Raw genomic sequence first — 20587 nt, 5'->3', positions numbered from 1 at the left:
GCCGAGGCTCCGGATGAGTCCCTGTCACCTCCGAGGCAGGTGCGGCGGGGCAGGGAGGGCCGCAGCCCCGCGGAGCCCCTCCCGGCCGCCTCCTCCGGGCGGGCACTGACCTTGCCGCGGGGGCCGGGCCGGAGCAGTCCGGGCGCCACGGAGCCGGGCGCGTGCGGGGGCGCCCGTGGGCACGCGGACCTCCAGCTCGTCCGAGCCGGCCGCCGCGCCCGCGCCCCTCAGCGCCGCACTCCCGCGCGCGGCCGCCAGCCGAGGGGCCCGGGCCGCGCCTCGAGGCGCAGGGGCGGGGCGCGGGGGCGCGCGGAGGGCGCCGGGCGGGCGCATGCGCCGCAGCCACGCGGCGGGGGCGGGGAGCGTGGGTGTGCTCGGGGCGCGCGCCGTCTCAGCCTGCCGCCCGCGCGGACCGCTCCCGGCCCTCGGCCTCAGCGCGCCGGCTCCCGAGCGGCCCTGCGCGGTGCGCGGCCCGCGGTGTGGAGTCCGCCAGCCCCGGACCCGCGTCCCGCACCCTGATGGTCCCGGTAAGCGGGGGCGGGAGCGGCGGGGAGCCGGCAGGCGCCCTGAGGGGCGGGCCTGCGGGCAGCGCTCTGAGGTGTGTTGTGTGGGAGCAGCCCCCGCGGTGGTCCCTGTGTAAGTGGACGGACCTCGAGTGTCCTGCCTCTCCCCCTTGGGGGAGTCCCGGAGGCGGTGGGGCCGCCGCCCCCGTGGCAGACCCCTGTGTGGATGGAGACCCCCAGGGCGCTCTCTGCGTTTGCGGGCGGCCCAGCGTGGAGGGCACCGTCCCCGAGAGACCCACTGTGTAACTGCGGGAGGGAAGGGGGGGTCTCGAGCTGTCTCAGTGGAAACCCGTTTGGGAACGTAGGGGAGCCTCAGGAGCCTGCGTGGGGGGATGGACCCCACCCACAGAGGACCCCTGTAGGAGAGGGCCTTAGACTGTGCCCTGGAGCTGCCTGGGAGGGGATCCTGCCGTGGGATCCAGGCCAGGGAAACTTCCCGTATGCCCGGAGGACTTCCTTTGGCCTTGATCTCTTTTAGGGCGCAGTGTGCCCCAACTTGTGTCCCTCCAACGCGGTCGAGAGGCAGGGGCCCTGTGGGGCCGCTGCCTCTGTCCATTGCTCCCGTTCGGATTTTTGTGCTCCGTGGGATCCCAGTTGGCTCCAAGCTGGATTTCAGTGGAGGCGGGAACTTCTGTAGGAGCACAGGACATGAGGAAGGGGAGGACCAGTGAGGCCTCTGAAGCAAAGAAAGGAGATTTGAGCCCCTGGGCCTGACCTTCAGGAAGAAAGCAGTAAGAGCAGGTGGCCAACTGACTGGAGCAGGTCCTGTCAAGAACGGCCTCTGAAGGAAGGAAGAAAGGACAGTAGGATTATTGAGCACCCACGTGCCAAGGACTGGACCAGCGATGTTTCACATCTCATATAATCCTCACAACAGCCTCAGGAAATTCTCTCACGCACTTGAGACTCAGGGAGGTTTAACAGCCTGCCCAAGGTCACAATCAGGGATCATTAAATCTGTTTTTCCACGTTTTTATGGGGAAAAGTATCAAGGGGAGGCAGAAGCAAGAGTGTATTTTTGTTAATAAGTTGCACTGAGGTGCCAAGCATAGGGCTTTGCAATAGTGTACGCTCAGTAAATGTGCTGATTAAATAGGTGGATGAGGACAGTTTAATTAGGGATGAGACTGCTGCAGGAACTGATTTCCACTGAATCCCCAGATTTGGGAGCGTGGCTTCCTTCACTGGCAACCCCGCTAACCATACCTCTGGGTGGCTCTGGACTTAATTGGTTCTGGGGGAGGCCTCTGGGTGTGGTCTTTGACCCGACTTGCTCTGGAGAACTAAAGGAACCCTTCAGAGGATGGAGTGTTCTGAGACCACCCTCCCTGCTGCAGAGTCCTTGAGAAAGGGAGGAGAGACAGGATCACTTTTAGGAAGCACAATCCACAGTGTCTTTGTAGCCATCTGACTACATGCACAGCAGACATTGCTCCACAGTTACCACTTAGGACACTTCTGCCCAGCAGTGCCTCTGAATGACGAGGAGGAGAGAGGGAAAGGTGCAGAGCCAGGGAAGGCTTATTGGGAGTGCGTTGTCTGGGGAGTGCAAAGGGTCTGCGCCTGACATAGCGATGCACCCTCATCTCGTCCCCTCGGCCGTGGTAACGCTTCATTCCACCTGAATCCCATGGGTGTGAATTTGGGACCAAGGATAGACTCTGGTTTCTTGTCCACAAATGGAGTGCTGAGGGAGTGAAGCAGTGGAATTCACCACAGAGTCATTCTGGGAGAGTTTTCCTGTTCTCCTGCCTCCCTTCTTCCACACAGCCAAACCTAGTGACCTCCTCCTTTAATAGAAGTGGCTTCCTTGGGCTCCTAGGGTTACAGAGTGAGAAGAGAGATCAGGCTTGTGAGAAAACAGAACCTGGTTTACCAATTGCTGGCTTTTCTTTTTAACTTGATGGCTGCCTGAAACATGGGTGTGGCACCTCAGGCACAGCTCAATGGAGTAAATTCTGACAAACGTTTATATTGGTTAAGCACCTCCCCATGACAGACCCTTTCAGGTCAAACCCCTCTCATCAGCTTAACACACTAAAATAAAGAAAGATATATATATATATTTTTTTTAAGGAAAATCAGAAGGAGCAAGCCTGCAAATATGATCTTTGCTCCAATTCAGAGATTTTGTCATTGGGGTTTTATTCCTAAACTGGTCTTTTCACTGAGGGCTCTTGGTATCACACTCACTCATGACCCTGGAAAAATTGCTAGGTGGCTCCAGGTGCTCCCCAAATATTAGACCTTGGATATCACCTCCTTGATGTCCAGCATTAAGATTACAAAAATCCTAAGAATAGTGTCTAACTCTCCCGTAATCACAACATGAGTCTGCAAGTCGAATCATTCCAGAATGGGTGTGAAGGATGTCACCAGGTGGCCTTAATCTTCTGAAAAAAACACTCTCTCCAGGGGCTGGCAGGGTGGTGTAGTGGTTAAGTTTGCGCGCTCTGCTTCTGTGGCCCGGGGTTTGCAGGTTCCAATCCTGGGAAGGGACATACGCACCGCTCATTAAGCCATGCTGTGGCAGACATCCCACATATAAAGTACAGAAAGATGGGCACAGATGTTAGCCCAGGGCCAGTCTTCCTCAGCAGAAAGAGGATTGGCAACGGGTGTTAGCTCAGGGCTAATCTTCCTCACAAAAAACAAACAAACAAACAAAAAAAACGCTCTCTCCGAAGGGAAATAAAAGGGGAGAATGGCTCACCCAGTTTCACTTGAGTATACACAAATGTGTCTGGATTTTTCAGCCTTTAATCTTCCACATCTTCTCTGACCACATTGTTATGGTTGTCTTCCTCCTACATTTGCCATCTTTTTGACAGTGCTTCCTTTTCCTTGAATACAAATAGGACCTTCCCTGGCCTGTTTCCCACACTCCCTGTATTTTTTTCCAGTACACCTGTTCCTAAGTGGATCATATTTATGCAAATAGTTTCCTTTCTCTTCAGCTACAGAATCTATTATCTTCCAGTCCCACATGCTCTTCTCCAGCAGTGCTCTTGGTTTCTGCTATCTTCATTTCCCAAAGTGATTTATTCATTTCTGATGGGGATATCATTATCCACTCCACCCCTCAATCTTAATGACAAAGTTCTGACAGGAATTGCTTACCAGCTTTGGACCAAGAAACCAAGACCATCGGTGTCCAGCTGGAGGCATGATTATTTTTTCATTATAACATCCCCCTCAGTCCTCCTCCTCTTCCAGCAATCCCCTCAGGGACCAGCATACATTTACTAAGTGCTACCTACTTGCCAGGCACTATGCTAGATAAATATGAGAGTTCCTTGCCCTTGAGGAGTCACATAGAATCAGTCTGCATTTCTCTAATCATTTGCTATAAAGAGTAAGAAAAGGGGCCGGCCCCATGGCACAAGCGGTTAAGTGTGCGCGCTCTGCTGCGGCAGCCCGGGGTTCGCCGGTTCGGATCCCGGGCGCGCACCGACACACCACTTGTCAGGCCATGCTGTGGCAGCGTCCCATATAAAGTGGAGGAAGATGGGCACGGATGTTAGCCCGGGGCCAGTCTTCCTCAGCAAAAAAGAGGAGGATTGGCATTGGATGTTAGCTCAGGGCTGGTCCTCCTCACAAAAAAAAAAATAAGAAAAGAAAGGGGAAAGATATAGCTTTATAGAGTATCCACAGGAATCACTGTAGAATATGCCTTTTCCCAGGCATCACTGAAACGCAACTGCTGTCTGGTGCTGCCTCTGGCAGCCACATTCTTAGCCCTCCTGCCATTGCCTGCCAAAATTGCTTTTGCCCATGTGCTTTGAGTGAACTGGCCACACTCTTGGCTTCCTATGATGATAATGACACTACCCTATAGTTGGATATCCTGTGACGGTTTACAAAGCCCTTTTACATACATGATCTTTATCTGCTTTTGCAAAATGTTTCATCGTACTGGGGTCTTCTCACTAAAACAACAATGTATAGGCTGGCTTGGCGCTGTCATCTCTGTGGCCTGGATTAGTTTCCTATCAGGGAACCACACCACCCATCTGGTTGTCATACTTTGGTGACTGTGTGTTATTGTGATGCTGAAAGCTATGCTACCGGGATTTCAAATACCAGCAGGGTCACCTGTGGTGTACAGGTTTCAGCAGAGCTTCCAGACTAAGACAGACTAGGAAGAAGGACCTGGCCACCCACTTCCGAAAAAATTGGCCATGAAAACCTTATGAATAGCAGCAGACCATCATCGGATATAGCAGAAGGTGAGAGGATGGCACAAAAAGACTGAGCAGGGTTCTGCTCTGCTGTCCACAGGGTCGCACTACAGTCACCACCTACCAGCTCTTAGGCTAAGGAGAGGAATTTCCTCTTGGTCCAAAGACCAAGGAATGTACTCACTGGTCAGCCCGGGGACTTATCAGGGCTATCCTGCTACCTGGCCTCAGAAATCCAATTCTCTGGGCCTTTTTTTGCCTCCCTGAAATCCAAATACATATTCCCTTCTAAACAAGTATTTTTAGCATACCATCTCAAAAACGGTTCTTTGGGCTGATTCTTATGTGAAGGCAGGATTCCCTGCCTGTTTCTACCCTGCACCCAGCTGGCTTCATACCATCTAAGCCATGACGGAGTCCCCAGAAAGCTCCATGCCTTGGCTTGTGCTTTTGCCTCTCTCTAGAATGCCTTTTTTTTTTTCCTTATCCACTGGGGTAACTCCTACTCATATTTCAAAATTTAGCTCAAGCAACACCTTTTTTTTTAAAATTCTACACTTATGCCCCCTACACATACACATACTCACACTGCATTCTCACAGGCTGAGTGAGGTTCCATTTGTTCCTTCTACCCACAGTTATTAAGCATCTGATTTGTACCTGATACATAGTAGGCCACACTCAGAAAACGTTTGTAGAATCAACAAACAAGGAAGTCACAATAATTATGATGTAATAAATGCATTAAATGGGGCTGAATCTGCTTCAGGAGCCCAGAGCAGAGAACAGGCGGTGCCTGTCCATCTTGCTGAAAAGCTCTGCTTGCTCAGTGCAGTCACACCAGCCAGTCACTGACGGTGTGATATTCCTTAACTGTCGCTCTGCTTCTGTGGGAAGTCAGCACTGTAGCTTTTCATGAAGACTCATCACAGGGCCTCTGAGGCTACAGATCATGCCATAGTTTTGTCTTCATGTATATTAGAGCTTTGTGAGCTTCCAGTAAATATTAAACAGCAGCACCTTCCTCACGCCTTGTTCTCGAGCTGAGCCCAGGAAGACAGTTTTACTCAGTCTTTAGCCCTTCTGCTCCTTAGAAACCCTAAAAGAGCCCTGTACAGTTGGGGTGACTACGCCTTCCTGGGCTGACAGAAGCCAATGCTGCTGTGCTGGATAAACAGCGGAGAATGGAGAAAGATAGGGAGGTGCCAGGTAAACCCCCTTCAGGGTCTGTAGACATTAAAAACTAAGAGTAGTCTGTAGGCTACTGCCAGGCAACAAAACTAACCAGAAACAGCCTCCAAGAGCACTGCGGTGAGGAACTGGGTTCCTAAAGGAACACCCAGTCACTGGAGAACAGCTGGACCATTTCGGGCTTGAATTTCCTCAAGGATCAGCAGAGGGTAAGGAGACTCCTTTTGATGATTTTTGTTTAAAGTCTTGAGATTGATGTTGACGTGCACAGTGAGCTTAGGGTCTGTGCTGAGCATTCTGCATTTTTTAGATGCTGGTTCTCCTGGTTTTCCATACCCTTGTGGCTGGTCACCTTTGTTAAGCATGTGGCTTTCTCTGAGGCTCTCAGACAGTCTTTCAGACATGTGCTTCCTGAAGCCAATTGTCAACCACCTTGAAATTTCTCACCTTTAGGTGCAGATGCTGCTTGTGCTGAATTTCTCCAGCCTAAATCCAGGAGGGAGGGGATACATTTTCAAGCTTCCTACACATGCCCTTATGGCAGTCGCCCTCCTGTGGGCCAGGCCACAGTGCCACAGGACCTGTCATAAATGCAGGGACTGTTGACTTTGGTAATATTAGTCTCTCTTTTCTTATCATTGTGGTTGTGGAAACTGGCTAAATTCCAAAGTTCTGTAGCTCTCCCCTGTGGTCGAAGGAATCACCCATAACTGCTATGTGGTTACCTGTTCTCATCCTTGCTAGCCCTGAATTACCAGTCAGGGTCCACCTCCAGGGAAGCAGAGTAGACGTGATGAGATGAGCTGGTGACTTTGTAGTTTCTAGAAATGAGTTCTGAACATTTGGTCTGATCAGTCTCTCAGGCTAACTTTGAGGAACAAAAAGGGTACTGACAGCATGAACTCAAATAAACTTTTTATGTTTCCCAGTCATCTCTGCAACAGTCATTCAACAAAGATCTATAGAACACATGCTCTGTGGAAGGCAATGGGAACCATCTAGGTTTTTCTCCCTCTTGATCTCAGTGAAATACTGGGATTCATTTTTCCACCTGCTCATCCCAGTCTCTGGTTGTTTTCCTCTGTTCCCCACCTCAGAGGTTTTCTTTGCCTTGTTCCTGCCTAGGGAAGCTCATAACCTCCAAGCAGTCACTTTAGTTGCTTTGGAGCATTTTCGACACAGCTGCCATTCCCACGTCAAGAGTCAGATGAAAGCAAGTAAATATACTTCACATTTAGCATGCCGAATGAGGAGACTCCTGCCTGTTAGGAGGGGTGCTCCCCATGCTCATCGCAGCTATGAATCCTTATAGAGAGCTGGAAAGAGGTTCCCTAGCTGCCTTCCCCTTCCTTCTTTCTCCACCAGCTCCTGCTGTGGAGCAACCCCTCCTCTTACTTCCACTGCTTTGCCCTTATACATAATCTCACTGTGTTGTAAGCATGTACTCTGCAGAGAATGGGTGTCTTGCACACACACATTCCAAGCTGCCCACATATGTCTTACTGCCTGACAAACACATCTAGACAGGCTTCTCTTACCCGAAGGAAGATTCTGGTTGTCATCTGTTTTCATTTCCTCCAGATCATATAGTCGGACGGTCCTATTCTAGCTGCTTGTTCCTCTCTTATTCACCGCCACCTGCTCCTGCCCTCTGAGGTTTTTTCCGTCTTCCCTAGATGCCACAAAGTCTCTGACAGTCACATCATTCTTGGGACAATGTCTTTTTATCCCTCCTTCATCCTTGTTAGGGCAGCAGAAAACCCCAGTTCCACCCACTAGCCAAAGAAGTAGTCATTAGGCATAATTTGTGGGATCTTTGCATCTTCATTTCCTTTTAACTTACTCTTCTTCCTAGGACTTCTCCCAGCAGAGGAGAGGCCAGGTTTTTCTCTCTAGGCACTTGTTTTTACCCATCACTAATCACTACCACTTGTTTCTCTAGAAATTATAGCTGATTTTGTTAATTTCTCTAACGCCCCAGGTGCACATCCTGGATATTTCAGGACACTTGCTTTTAATCATGGTGTCCTTTATATCCAGATATGATCCTCTCCATTAAGCATTAAGGGTTTTAGCCTCACTCTTGAAGCCTAATTCTGTTGTGTCCTCACAGTTTATCTCAACATCAAAGTCATGTTGATTCAAAAGGACTTGTGGTCTTCTTTGGATTTTGATAGTTTCTTTTTAATGGTTCTTCTCTACATTTTCTGCCCTTATGGGCATAAAGTGGCCTAGAAGATTAACCATCTCAGGTAAAAGGAATAGCAGTACTCCAAGATCCAGTGGTCAGAACTGGAAAGTGGTCTTTTATTTGTTTATGTTTGTTTGTTTTGCTGGTGGATGTCATCTTCAGTCTTCACGGAACTTCCTTTAAGGATGAACTCCCAAAACCACTGCAATGACATGACTGACAACTGAGATAGCTTAGTAGTGATTCTGGTTATCCTTCAGAAGCTGATGGTTGTGGCAGGACTACAGTGTGTTGGGAGATGCCTGTGCTTGGTTTGCTGATACACTATTAATGAGCCAGTTCACTTACAGAGTAACCCTCCCAGTTGGCTGGCCTGTGTTCAGAACTCTTATTACATTATCTGAAAAAGCCCATAAGAACCAAATGCATGCCATTGGTTTTCCTCCAATGAATCATTCTTGAACAAGTGAATTTTGTATGGTTATTCCAGGTCTCCAAATAAGTGTTTCTCAACTTTTTTTTCCAACCCATGCCTTCTTGCTGATAAATGTAGATGTCTTGTGATTGCTCCCTAAAACTTCTAATACAATTTCTGGGACGGGGTACCCCAACTATTTGGAGAGCTAGCACCTTCTGTATATCCATAGGAACTGCGAGGGTACTGTCAAGCTGTGCTGTTTTATAGTCCATGTTACAAGAAAAAGGTGATGGCTTTTAATATTTGCTTTACAGATATAAATATATGGTATAATTGATATGCTTTTTCAGTCCACTGTTTCTCTCCTCTCCCTGGAGTTCTGATTCATACTCCCCCACCCGCCCCAGGATCCACCTGATCGCTCTGATCTTTGTGTTCCTATTGGACTAAAACAGTTTTTTTCTTTTTTCCTTTTTTTCTTTTATTTTTTTTATTGATGTTTTAATGGTTTCTAACATTGTGAAATTTTGGGTTGTACATTTTTGTTTGTCCATCACCACATATATGACTCCCTTCACCCCTTGTGCCCACCCCCCACCCCCACTGCCCTGGTAACCACAGTCCAGTTTTCTCTGTCCATGTGTTGGTTTATATTCCACATATGAGTGAGATCATACAGTGTTTGTCTTTCTCTTTCTGGCTTATTTCACTTAACATAATACGCTCCAGGCCCATCCATGTTGTTGCAAATGGGACGATTTTGTCTTTTTTTATGGCTGAGTAGTATTCCATTGTATATATATGCCACATTTTCTTAATCCAATCGTCAGTCGAGGGACACTTAGGTTGCTTCCACTTCTTGGCTATGGTGAATAATGCTGCAATGAACATAGGGGTGCATAAGCCTCTTTGGATTGTTGATTTCAGGTGCGTTGGATAGATTCCCAGTAGTGGGATGGCTGGATCATAGGGCATCTCTATTTTTAATTCTTTGAGGAATCTCCATACCGTTTTCCATAGAGGCTGCACCAATTTGCATTCCCACCAGCTGTGTATGAGGGTTCCTGTTTCTCCACATCCTCTCCAACATTTGTTGTTTTTTGTCTTGGTGATTATAGCCATTCTAACCAGCGTGAGGTGGTATCTTAGTGTTGTTTTGATTTGCATTTCCCTGATGATTAGTGATGTTGAGCATCTTTTCATGTGCCTATTGGCCATCTGTATATCTTCCTTGGAGAAGTGTCTGTTCATTTCCTCTGCCCATTTTTTGACCGGGTTGTTTGTTTTTTTGTTGTTCAATTGTGTAAGTTCTTTATATATTATGGAGATCAACCCCTTGTCAGATGTATGTTTTGCAAATATTCTCTCCCAGCTGGTTGGTTGTTTGTTCATCTTGATTCTGGTTTCATTTGTCTTATAAAAGCTCTTTAATCTGATAAAGTGCCACTTGTTTATTTTTTCTTTAGTTTCCCTAGTCTGGGTAGGCATGTCATCCGAAAAGATTCCTTTAAAACCAATGTCAAATAGTGTGTTGCCTATATTTTCTTCTATGAGTTTTATAGTTTCAGGTCTCACCTTCAGGTCTTTGATCCATTTTGAGTTAATTTTTGTGAATGGCGATAGCACATGGTCCACTTTCATTCTTTTGCCTGTGGCTGTCCAGTTTTCCCAACACCATTTATTGAAGAGACTTTCCTTTCTCCATTGCATGTTCTTAGCACCTTTGTCAAAAATTAGCTGTCCGTATATGTGTGGTTTTATTTCTGGGCTTTCAATTCTGTTCCATTGATCTGTGTGTCTGTTTTTGTACCAGTACCATGCTGTTTTGATTACTATTGCTTTGTAGTATGTTTTGAAGTCAGGGATTGTGATGCCTCCTGCTTTGTTTTTTTTCTTTAGGATTTCTTTAGCTATTCGGGGTCTTTTGTTGCCCCATATAAATTTTAGTATTCTTTTTTCTATTTCTGTGAAGAATGTCATTGGGATTCTGATTGGGATTGCATTGAATCTGTAGATTGCTTTAGGTAATATAGACATTTTAACTATGTTTATTCTTCCAATCCACGTGCATGGGATATCTTTCCATTTCTTTATGTCATCATGGATTTCCCTCAATAATGTCTTGTAGTTCTCATTGTATAGGTCCTTCACCTCCTTGGTAAGATTTATTCCTAGGTATTTTATTCTTTTTGATGCAATTGTAAATGGTATTATCTTTTTGAGCTCTCTTTCTGTTAGTTCATTATTAGCATATAGAAATGCAACTGATTTTTGTAGATTGATTTTGTACCCTGCAACTTTGCTGTAGTTGTTGATTGTTTCTAATAGTTTTCCAACAGATTCTTTAGGGTTTTCTATATATACAATCATGTCATCTGCAAATAGTGAGAGTTTCACTTCTTCGTTACCTATTTGGATTCCTTTTATTCCTTTTTCTTGCCTAATTGCTCTGGCCAAAACCTCAGTACTATGTTGAACAGGAGTGGTGAGAGTGGGCAGCCCTGCCTCGTTCCTGTTCTCAGAGGAATGGCTTTCAGTCTTTCCCCGTTGAGTATGATGTTAGCTGTGGGTTTGTCATATATGGCCTTTATTATGTTGAGGTACTTTCCTTCTATTCCCATTTTATTGAGAGTTTTTATCATAAATGGATGTTGTATCTTGTCAAATGCCTTCTCTGCGTCTATTGAGATGATCATGTGGTTTTTATTCTTTGTTTTGTTGATGTGATGTATCACGTTGATTGATTTGCGGAAGTTGAACCATCCCTGCGTCTCTGGTATAAATCCCACTTGATCATGGTGTATGATCTTTTTAATGTATTGTTGTATTCGGTTTGCCAATATTTTGTTGAGGATTTTTGCATCAATGTTCATCAGCGATATTGGCCTGTAATTTTCTTTCTTTGTATTGTCTTTGTCTGGTTTTGGTATCAGGGTGATGTTGGCCTCATAGAATGATTTAGGAAGTGTTCCATCTTCCTCTATTTTTTGGAATAGTTTGAGGAGGATGGGTATTAAATCTTTGAATGTTTGGTAAAATTCACTGGAGAAGCCATCTGGTCCTGGACTTTTATTTTTTGGGAGGTTTTTGATTACTATTTCAATCTCTTTACCTGTTATTGGTCTATTCAGATTCTCCATTTCTTCTTGGTTCAATTTTGGGAGGTTGTATAAGTCTAAGAATTTATCCATTTCTTCTAGATTGTCCAATTTGTTGGCATATAATTTCTCATCGTATTCTCTTATAATCCTCTGTATTTCCATGGTATCCGTTGTAATTTCTCCTCTTTCATTTCTAATTTTATTTACTTGAGCCTTTTCTCTTTTTTTCTTAGTAAGCCTGGCTAAGGGGTTGTCTATTTTGTTTATCTTCTCGAAGAACCAACTCTTTGTTTCATTAATCCTTTCTACTGTTTTTTTGGTCTCAATATCATTTATTTTTGCTCTGATTTTTATTATTTCTCTCCTTCTGCTGGCTTTGGGCTTTGTTTGTTCTTCTTTTTCTAGTTCTGTTAGGTGTAGTTTAAGGTTGCCTATTAGGGCTTTTTCTTATTTGTTAAGGTGGGCTTGTATCGCTATGAGTTTCCCTCCCAGGACCGCTTTTGCTGCATCCCATATGGTTTGATATGGCATGTTATCATTTTCGTTTGTTTCCAGATAGTTTTTGATTTCTCCTTTAATTTCATCAGTGATCCATTGGTTGTTCAGTAGCATGTTGTTTAATCTCCACATTTTTGTCACTTTCCCAGTTTTTTTTTTCCTGGTTCATTTCCAGTTTCATAGCCTTATGGTCTGAAAAGATGCTTGTTATGATTTCAATCTTCTTAAATTTATTGAGGCTTGCTTTGTTTCCCAACATATGGTCTATCCTAGAGAATGTTCCGTGTGCGCTTGAGAAGAATGTGTAGTCAGCTGTTTTTGGATGGAGTGCTCTGTATATGTCTACTAGGTCCATCTCGTCCAGTTTTTCATTTAAGTCTAATTTTTCTTTATTAACTTTTTGTCTGGATGATCTATCCATTGCTGTAAGTGGGGTGTTAAGATCCCCTACTATTATTGTGTTGTTGTTGATTTCTCCTTTTAGGTTTGTTAATAGTTGCTTTATGTACATTGGTGCTCCTATGTTGGGTGCATATATATTTATAAGTGATATGTCTTCTTGATGTAGTGTCCCTTTTATCATTATATATTTCCCTTCTTTGTCTTTCTTAACCTGTTTTACCTTGAAGTCTACTTTGTCTGATATGAGTATGGCAACACCTGCTTTCTTTTGTTTGCCATTAGCTTGGAGTATTGTCTTCCATCCTTTCACTCTGAGCCTGTGCTTGTCTTTAGTGCTAAGATGTGTTTCCTGAAGGCAGCATATTGTTGGGTCTTGCTTTTTAATCCATCCTGCCACTCTGTATCTTTTGATTGGAGAGTTCAATCCATTTACATTTAGGGTAATTATTGATATATGAGGGCTTAATGTTGCTGTTTTGTCACTTATTTTCTGGTTCTTTTGCATTTCCTTTGTTTCTTGTCCCATTTGTTTTGGACTGCCAATTCAGTTTGGTTCTTCTGTCTTATGATTCTTCTAGTTTTCTCTTTGTTTATCATATGTGGTTTTGCCTTGATTATTTGTTTAGTGGTTACCTTGAGGTTTGGGCAAAAAATCTTGTGTATGAGATAGTCCATTATCTGATAGCCTCCTATTTCCTTATACTAAGTCAATTCAGTCACTTTCCTCTTCCCCTTCTAAGTTGTTCTTGTTATACCTTATTCTATCTTGTGTTGTGGCTGTGTGTTTACAGTGATGAGGTTAAATTTATTTTTGGTGAATTTCTTCCTTTGATCTTTGAGTTTAGTATTTAAGTGGTTGCTAACCTATTCCGGTAAAGATCTACTATTTCTCTGATTTTGTCTACCTACTTTTCTCCTTCCTCCAAGCTTTGTGTTCCCTTTCTCTTTTTTTTTTCAGGCCTGAGGGCCTTCTTGAGTATTTCTTGTAGTGGGGGTCTCGTGGCCATGAATTCCCTTAGCTTTTGTTTATCTGGGAGAGTTACTATTTCTCCATCATATTTGAAGGATATTTTTGCTGGATAGAGTATTCTTGGCTGAAAGTTTTTGTCTTTCAGTATTTTGAATATATCATTCCAGTCTCTTCTAGCCTGAAAAGTTTCTGTTGAGAAACCCGCTGAGAGCCTGATGGGAGTTCCTTTGTACGTTATTTTTTGTTTTTGTCTAGCTGCCCTTAATATTGTTTCTTTGTCATTGACCCTGGCTAGCCTTACCACTAGGTGTCGTGTTGAAGGCCTTTGTCTGTTAATATATATAGGTGTCCTGTTGGCTTCGCTTACTGGTATTTCCTGCTCCTTCCCCAGATTTGGGAAATTTTCAGCTATTATTTCCTTGAATAGGCTCTCTGTTCCTCTTTCCCTCTCCTCTCCCTCAGGAATACCTATAATTCTTATGTTACATTTTCTAATAGAGTCAGGTATTTCTCGGAGTCTTTCTTCATTTCTTTTTAGTCTTAGTTCTCTCTCTTCTTCCATCTGGAGTATATCTGTATTCCTATCCTCTAAAGTACTAATTCTTTCCTCCATATTGTCAGCTCTGTTCTTTAAAGATTCCAGATTCTCCTTTATCTCCTCCACTGTGTTCTTCATCTGCATCAGCACTGATTGGTTTTTCTTTATGATTTCAATCTCTTTTGTGAAGAAACTCCTAATCTCATTGAATTGTTTGTCTCCGTTGTCTCGTATTTCGTTGAGTGTTTTTATGATAGCTATTTTGAAATGTCTGTCATTTAGTTTATGGATTTCTGTGTCTTAGGGGTTGATTTCTGGGTGCTTGTCATTTTGTTTCTGGTCTGGTGATTTCATATATTTTTGCATTGTGGTTCCTGTGTTGGTTTTGTTTTTCCTCATCTTGGAAGTCTCTGGTTGCAATTTCCACCTACCGCCACTGTCTGGTGGTAAAGGGCTGTGTAGTCTAAGCCCCCTGCGCTCTGCCCTGGTTTTTCTGCTGCGATCCGCAGTTTTGTTTTGTTTTTTTTCCCAGCTGCGATCCCCGGGTCCTTTCGTTTGATCAGGTCTGCCTCGGATAGCTAGGTCTGGTCTGGTCGAGCTGCAGAGTCCGGGTTGCGGGGAGGGGGGAGCTCTCTCTTTTGCCCTCTGTGTCCCTGACGTGGGAGGCTTCTCGTTTGCCCCTCTTTATCCGCTCTCTGGGGTGCTCAGATGTTGATGGTAGCCCTGTGGCTCCTCTGAGTCCTCTGTCCGGGAGTTTCCCACTGGCTGAGAGAGTCTGAAGAGCCACCCCTCCCCCCTCTCTGGGAGCCGCGCGGACCGGGATCGCTGATCTGATGGGGAGGGAGCGGAGTTCTCCTTACCTCTCCCCACTTCCTCCGGGGCCCAGCACATTCCGCTCTCAGATGTGCGGCAGTGTGGATCCCTCCGCTCTAGGTTTTCACTGTCTGGGATTCCGTTGTTGGTCTGTGGCTGTTGCTTTTGTTGTATCTTGTGGGGGAAGAGTTCACGGGAAAGCTCACTCCGCCATGATGCTGACGTCACTCCACCTCTCTTTTTATTTTTATAGTAGGAAAATATCACAAGTTATTCAATAATTCTCCTCTTGAGGTTATTTCCACCTTTTTATCACTGTAAAGAAATGCTCCAATAAATATATTTTTACATATGCCCACAGGTCAAAGACGATCAGCCTCTCGTGTAGAGGAGGGTTTTCTTCAGTCAAAGGTATATTAGTAGCTGTCCATCTCTGCTAGACCTTCCAACCACACAGACTCTAAGAGAAGCTTGAGAATTCCATTCTTGCATCACTCCAGTCAAGGGGAAAGCTTACCTTATACCCTGCAATGCTGTCCTTGTCTTTTAGAGGTAACCATCTTTAAATCAAAAGACAAGATGTAGTTCTCTAATCAGTTCTTCTAATCAAAAATGTAAAATGATCCTAAGGCTGTGTTTTTCAAATTGCAGGTCCAGACCCACAAGGAAGTCCTGAAATCATTTTAGGGAGTCACTGTCAGGATTGTTCTAATGAAACAGGAGAGAGAGGATAGGAAATATCAGGGAGCATCACATGTAGTAAATGTAGGATTGTTTCCCAAAACGTTGGGTTCAGTTATAGATCTATGAACACGTGTTTATTACTGTGTGTACAGGGTCACGTCGTAAACTCTGTTTCTTATGGGTCACAGTCAAGAAATCTGAAAAACTTACCACGGAAGGTTTCTAAGGAACACACTGGCCTTGGAAATAGTAATTGATCGTGAGGAAGGTCTGCAGTGAAGGGTTGTGTGTTGGTTTTGCATTTTCCCTCTTGCTGTGCCTGTTCCTCTCACTAAGCTGTGGACTTGTTTTCCCACCTAACCATAGAGCACAGCTGGTGCTCTTGAGGTGTGTGGGCACTGTCTGGGGACTATAGGCTCAGCGTCTTCAAGAGGCCCTGGGTCCACAGCCTCAGCAAAAGCTCAAACATACACACTCTGTCCTCTCCACCCCAGCCCCACCCCGACCCAGGCTGCATACCTTCCTTAGGTCACATGGACTTTTAAAAGAACATGAAAAAGAACATGAGCATTCTAAATGTTTAAGACTACATACTCCAGGCACACTCATTAACAGATAGACAACTGAAGCCTGAAGCCTAAAGCAGTAAAGCAACATGTTCTGGGTCACAGCAGATCCAGAACTAAAACAAGTCACCAGGTTGCCAGCTCTAGGATTTTTTTATTACATAATTAATGTGCAATGTAAAAAAATTAGAAAATACAGATCAACAAAAAGATGGAAAAATATGTATGCATTCTTAGAAAAATTAGATCATAATGAGCATTTTTGTGACTTGCTTTTTTCATTAATATGTTCATATATTTTGAACATCTTTTCATATCAATAAGTAGACTTCTACCTCAATATTTTCATATTGTTTGGTCTTCCATCGCACCATAATTTAACCATTCCCCAGTTGTCCAATATTTGTTTGCAATCAGGGATAAAAAGGACTTTTTAATCACAGTTTATTATTAATTATCCACTGGGGTGTGAACAGCTTAAGCGATTTCCTGAATTTGATCAATAAACCTTTCCTCAATAAATCTCCTTTGCCATTGCTCTTTAAAAGACAATATTCCTTAGTCGTATACTTTAATTTTAAAAGTGGGGAGAGGGGATCTTTCCTCTCTTATCAGTCAGTTTTTAAATTCAAAAACGTGGATTGAGTTTCTTTGGTAGCAATTGATAGCAGGGCAAGCACCCAGGCAGTGTAGGAATTTGCAGCACTGTAGTGCATACAAGAGCTGTTTCTGGAAAGACGATGTGGCTATCATCAGGTATTATGTGTATTAAGGCTTTATTGAAAAATCAAAAAGACTTCTCCACAATTAGTTAATTGGGAAATATTTATTACGTGTCTGTTCTCTTCCAGACACATTGCTAGGCAGTGCAGATAGACACTGTCCAGGGTAAAAACAATCTAATGGAGGAAACTGACATTGATCAGATAATCATCCTATCGAATATGTAATGACAAAGGTAAGTGCTCTGGAGCAGAAGAGTGTCGTGCTGTGAGCACTCCGAGTTGGACTGGGGAGTCAGCAGTGACTTCGCTGAGGAACCGGTCCTTGAGCTGAGCTCTGACAGATGAATAGGCACTAATCCCATGGGAAGGAATGTTCAAAGGTCCCCAAAATAGAGTGAGCATGGCAGACAAAGACTGAAAGAATGCGAGTGTGGTTGGGACACAGAGTAAGGAAGGGAGGCCAGGCCAGCAGGGCCTCACAGGCTGTGGTAAACAGACTGATTTGGAGGACTTTATGCTGAAAGCTGTAGAAAGCCATTGAAGAGTTGAAAGCAGGGGATAACATAACACTTGAATGTCCCAGAGACATCTTTTTTTTAAAGATTTTATTTATTCATTTTTTTTCCCCCCAAAGCCCCAGTAGATAGTTGTATGCCACAGGCTCACATCCTTCTAGTTGCTGTACGTGGGACTCGGCCTCACGTTGGACGGAGAAGTGGTGCCTCGGGGCGCGCCCGGGATCCGAACCCGGGCCGCCAGCATCAGAGCGCGCGCACTTAACCGCTAAGCCACGGAGCCGGCCCAAATGTCCCAGAGACATCTTTAATTCAACATGTACAAAACCCAATTTCATTGTCCCTCTTTCTTATTTCCCAATTCCTGTAAATGGCACTACCGTTCTTCTAGTTCGTCGATTTAGAACTGCCCTCTCAATAAGTCAGACAGAGAAAGACTGAATGAAACACTGTATGATTTCACTTATATGTGGAAACTAAAAACATCTAACTCATAGAAACAGAGTTAGAATGATGGGTGCCAGGGGCTGAGGGGTAGGCAAAGTGGGGAGATGTTGGTCCAAGGGGACAAACGTTCAGTTATAAGATGAATAAGTTCTGGGGATCTAAGGTACAGCATGGTGACCATAGTTAACAATACTGTACCGTAGACTTGGAAGTTACTATGAGAATAGGGCTTTAATGTTCTCACCATAACAACAAAAAAATGGTAATTATGTGAAGTGAGGGATGTGCTTAGTAACCTTACTGTGTAAGCATTTCGTAATATATATGTGTATCAAATCTTCACATTGTACACCTTAAACTTATACCACGTTATATGTCAGTTATATCTCAATAAAGCTGAGAAATAAATACAGTCATGCGTCACTTAACAACTGGGACACGTTCTGAGAAATGCGTCGTTAGGCAATTTTGTCATTGTGTGAACATCATAGAGTGTACTTACACAAACCTAGGTGGTATAGCCTACTACACACCTAGGCTATATGGTACTAATCATTAGGGGACCACCCTCATATATGTGGTCCATCATTGACTGAAATGTCACATGACCTCTCTCCCTTTACCCTTGATCCAATCAGTTATCAATTTATTCCTAAATATCTCTAATTCTATTTCCATGATATCAAATAGACTCAGTATCATTCCTGCTGCCATCATTTCAGTTTAAACCCTCTACCTCTTGCCTGGAATACTACAGTAGCCTTCTAATTGGCCCTCACCTCTCCTCCTACCCTCTGTCACCTTTTCCCCCAAACAAAGGATAACTTCCAACCCATCCTTCAAGGTCCACTTTGACTCCCAGTAGCGTGATCTCACCTCCCTTTAGGCACCTCTGGCACCTCGTCCTACTCTTCTTTGAGTTCCAACATTAAGTAGCTGGAGTGGTGAGACTCCGTTCTCCTGGCTTCTGTTTCCTACGATGAGTAGTCAGTGCCTTGCACAGAGTGCTGTTCAATAAGCCTTGATTATGATGGAGTGAGAGCAAAGCTAAAACGGACTCTCTGCTCCACTTCACTTAGAACCAGCATTCCTCAGCCAAACTCCACTAAGACCCTTCAGCTAGGAAATGGCAGACCAGCTTTGCAATGTGCCGTGTCATGCCCTCACTTTCCAGTGCTGTGCCTTGGTACTGCAAAGGAAGAGCAGGGATAATGTTACTTTTTAACCTGTAAAGGATATGGACCTTTCTTGAACGGTTCAGAAAATCAAAGCAGAAAATGTGGAAGTGACATTAGTGAAGCCTTAGAAGTGTGAGAAGCACCTTAGAGCTTTTAATGGGCCAGTGGTCTGTGACAGACAGACCCAAGAAGAGGCATAGCTACTAATTAGAGGGGGGCAAAGGAGTGTTGGTGACCTTGACCACGTGGTTGGAGTGGTGGAGTTTCCTGACTGCCTAATTCAGGAGTCCTCTAAAAATAGCAGTTCCTTCACTCTGACTCAAAAAGTAGGTATTTGCGAGCCAGCCCTGATGGTCTAGCAGATAAGGTTCAGCTCTCTCACCACGTCCGCAGCCCAGGTTCTCTTCCTGGTCGTGAAACCACACCACCCATCTGTCAGTTGCCATGCTGTGGCAGCAGCTCACATAGAAGAACTGGAAGGACTTACAACTACGATATACAACCATGCACTGGGGCTTTGGGGAGAAGAAAAACAAAAAAAGAGAGGAAGATTGGCAAAAGATATTAGCTCAGGGCGAATCCTTCCCTGCAAAAAAAAAAGTAGGTATTTGATGTGGATTATCCCTGGATGGATTGTGCACAGCACTTACTGGCGGAGCTTTCCTTCAATCAGAAGTCTGAAATGTGTTGTTGCAGTCTTGCTTTAAGCCTTGGGTCATCTTGTGGGGCAGAGGAGAGACTTGGGTGCTGAAATCTCCAGCTCTCTCAAAGTAGCAGAGGCCTGGGGCCCCTGGACTAATTAACTTTAGAACAGGAAGGAAGACAGAGATACCATTTCACATGTGTAGAGTGCTTTCCAGTTTACTAGGCACTGTTAAGCCTATTTTCTACTGTTATACTCATGACAGCCCTGTGAAGTACACTGGGCAGATAGCCCTCATTTCATAGATGGGAAAACCAAAGTCACAGGGCCAGTCGGAAGGAGAATCAAGGTCTTCTGACTCCTTAACAAGTGCTCTCTCTACCATGCTACTGAGTCCCAGAAGAAGGAGAAACTATTTAATATTTAATAGCACTTGCCACTTAGGTGAATGGTTGAAACTGATTGGCCTGATTTGCTCAGTCACTGGCTGAGTCTGGGCCTCTCTGCTTTTTGTCCACAGAGCCATGGGGGTGTTGATGTCCAAGCGGCAGACAGTGGAGCAGGTGCAGAAGGTGAGCCTGGCTGTGTCTGCCTTCAAGGATGGGCTGCGGGACAGGCCTTCCATCCGACGCACAGGTGATCTCCCAGGGTCCCGCCGTGGCACTGTAGAGGGCTCTGTCCAGGAGTTACAGGAGGAGAAAGAAGCAGAGGCAAGCACCCCAATGCTCCAAGAAGAGAGCAGTGTCAACCGTGCAGCCTGGGAGAGGCTCCGAGATGGGCGTGGAGTGGAGCCTGAGGAGTTTGACAGGACCAATCATTTCACACCCCCTGCCTTCATCCGCCCCACCCGGAAGCTGGATGATGACAAGCCTCCAGATATCTGCTTGGAGCCCAGAGAGCCTGTGAGTGTCCAGTTAGGGCAGAATCCTCAAGTCTTAGACCTTCTGATGATCAGGGAGTGGG

At 44.9% G+C, this 20587-nt stretch overlaps 1 protein-coding gene across 4 annotated transcripts in view; it reads left to right on the top strand.

Annotated features, from left to right (window-relative positions):
• The first annotated feature begins 358 nt into the window (after positions 1-358).
• Positions 359-20587, top strand: part of PHF24 (PHD finger protein 24) — a 30801-nt gene continuing 10572 nt past the window's right edge. For 2 of the 4 annotated variants that reach the window (XR_015549006.1, XM_087419556.1), the window contains exons 1-2: positions 359-527; positions 20105-20526. Coding sequence is in view for 3 of the 4 variants with exons in the window: in XM_087419556.1 (XP_087275682.1) it covers positions 20149-20526 (378 nt within the window). In the remaining variant the exon portion in view is untranslated. Of the gene's footprint in view, positions 528-20104; positions 20527-20587 lie in introns of those variants that run through there. The other 2 variants (XM_087419557.1, XM_087419558.1) reach the window with 2 other exon arrangements.

Source organism: Ceratotherium simum, chromosome 29 (genome assembly GCF_057802395.1).
Source record: "Ceratotherium simum simum isolate JZ-2026a chromosome 29, ASM5780239v1, whole genome shotgun sequence".
NCBI classification, from domain to species: Eukaryota; Metazoa; Chordata; class Mammalia; order Perissodactyla; family Rhinocerotidae; genus Ceratotherium; species Ceratotherium simum.
This window is presented reverse-complemented; position numbering and strand designations above follow the sequence as displayed.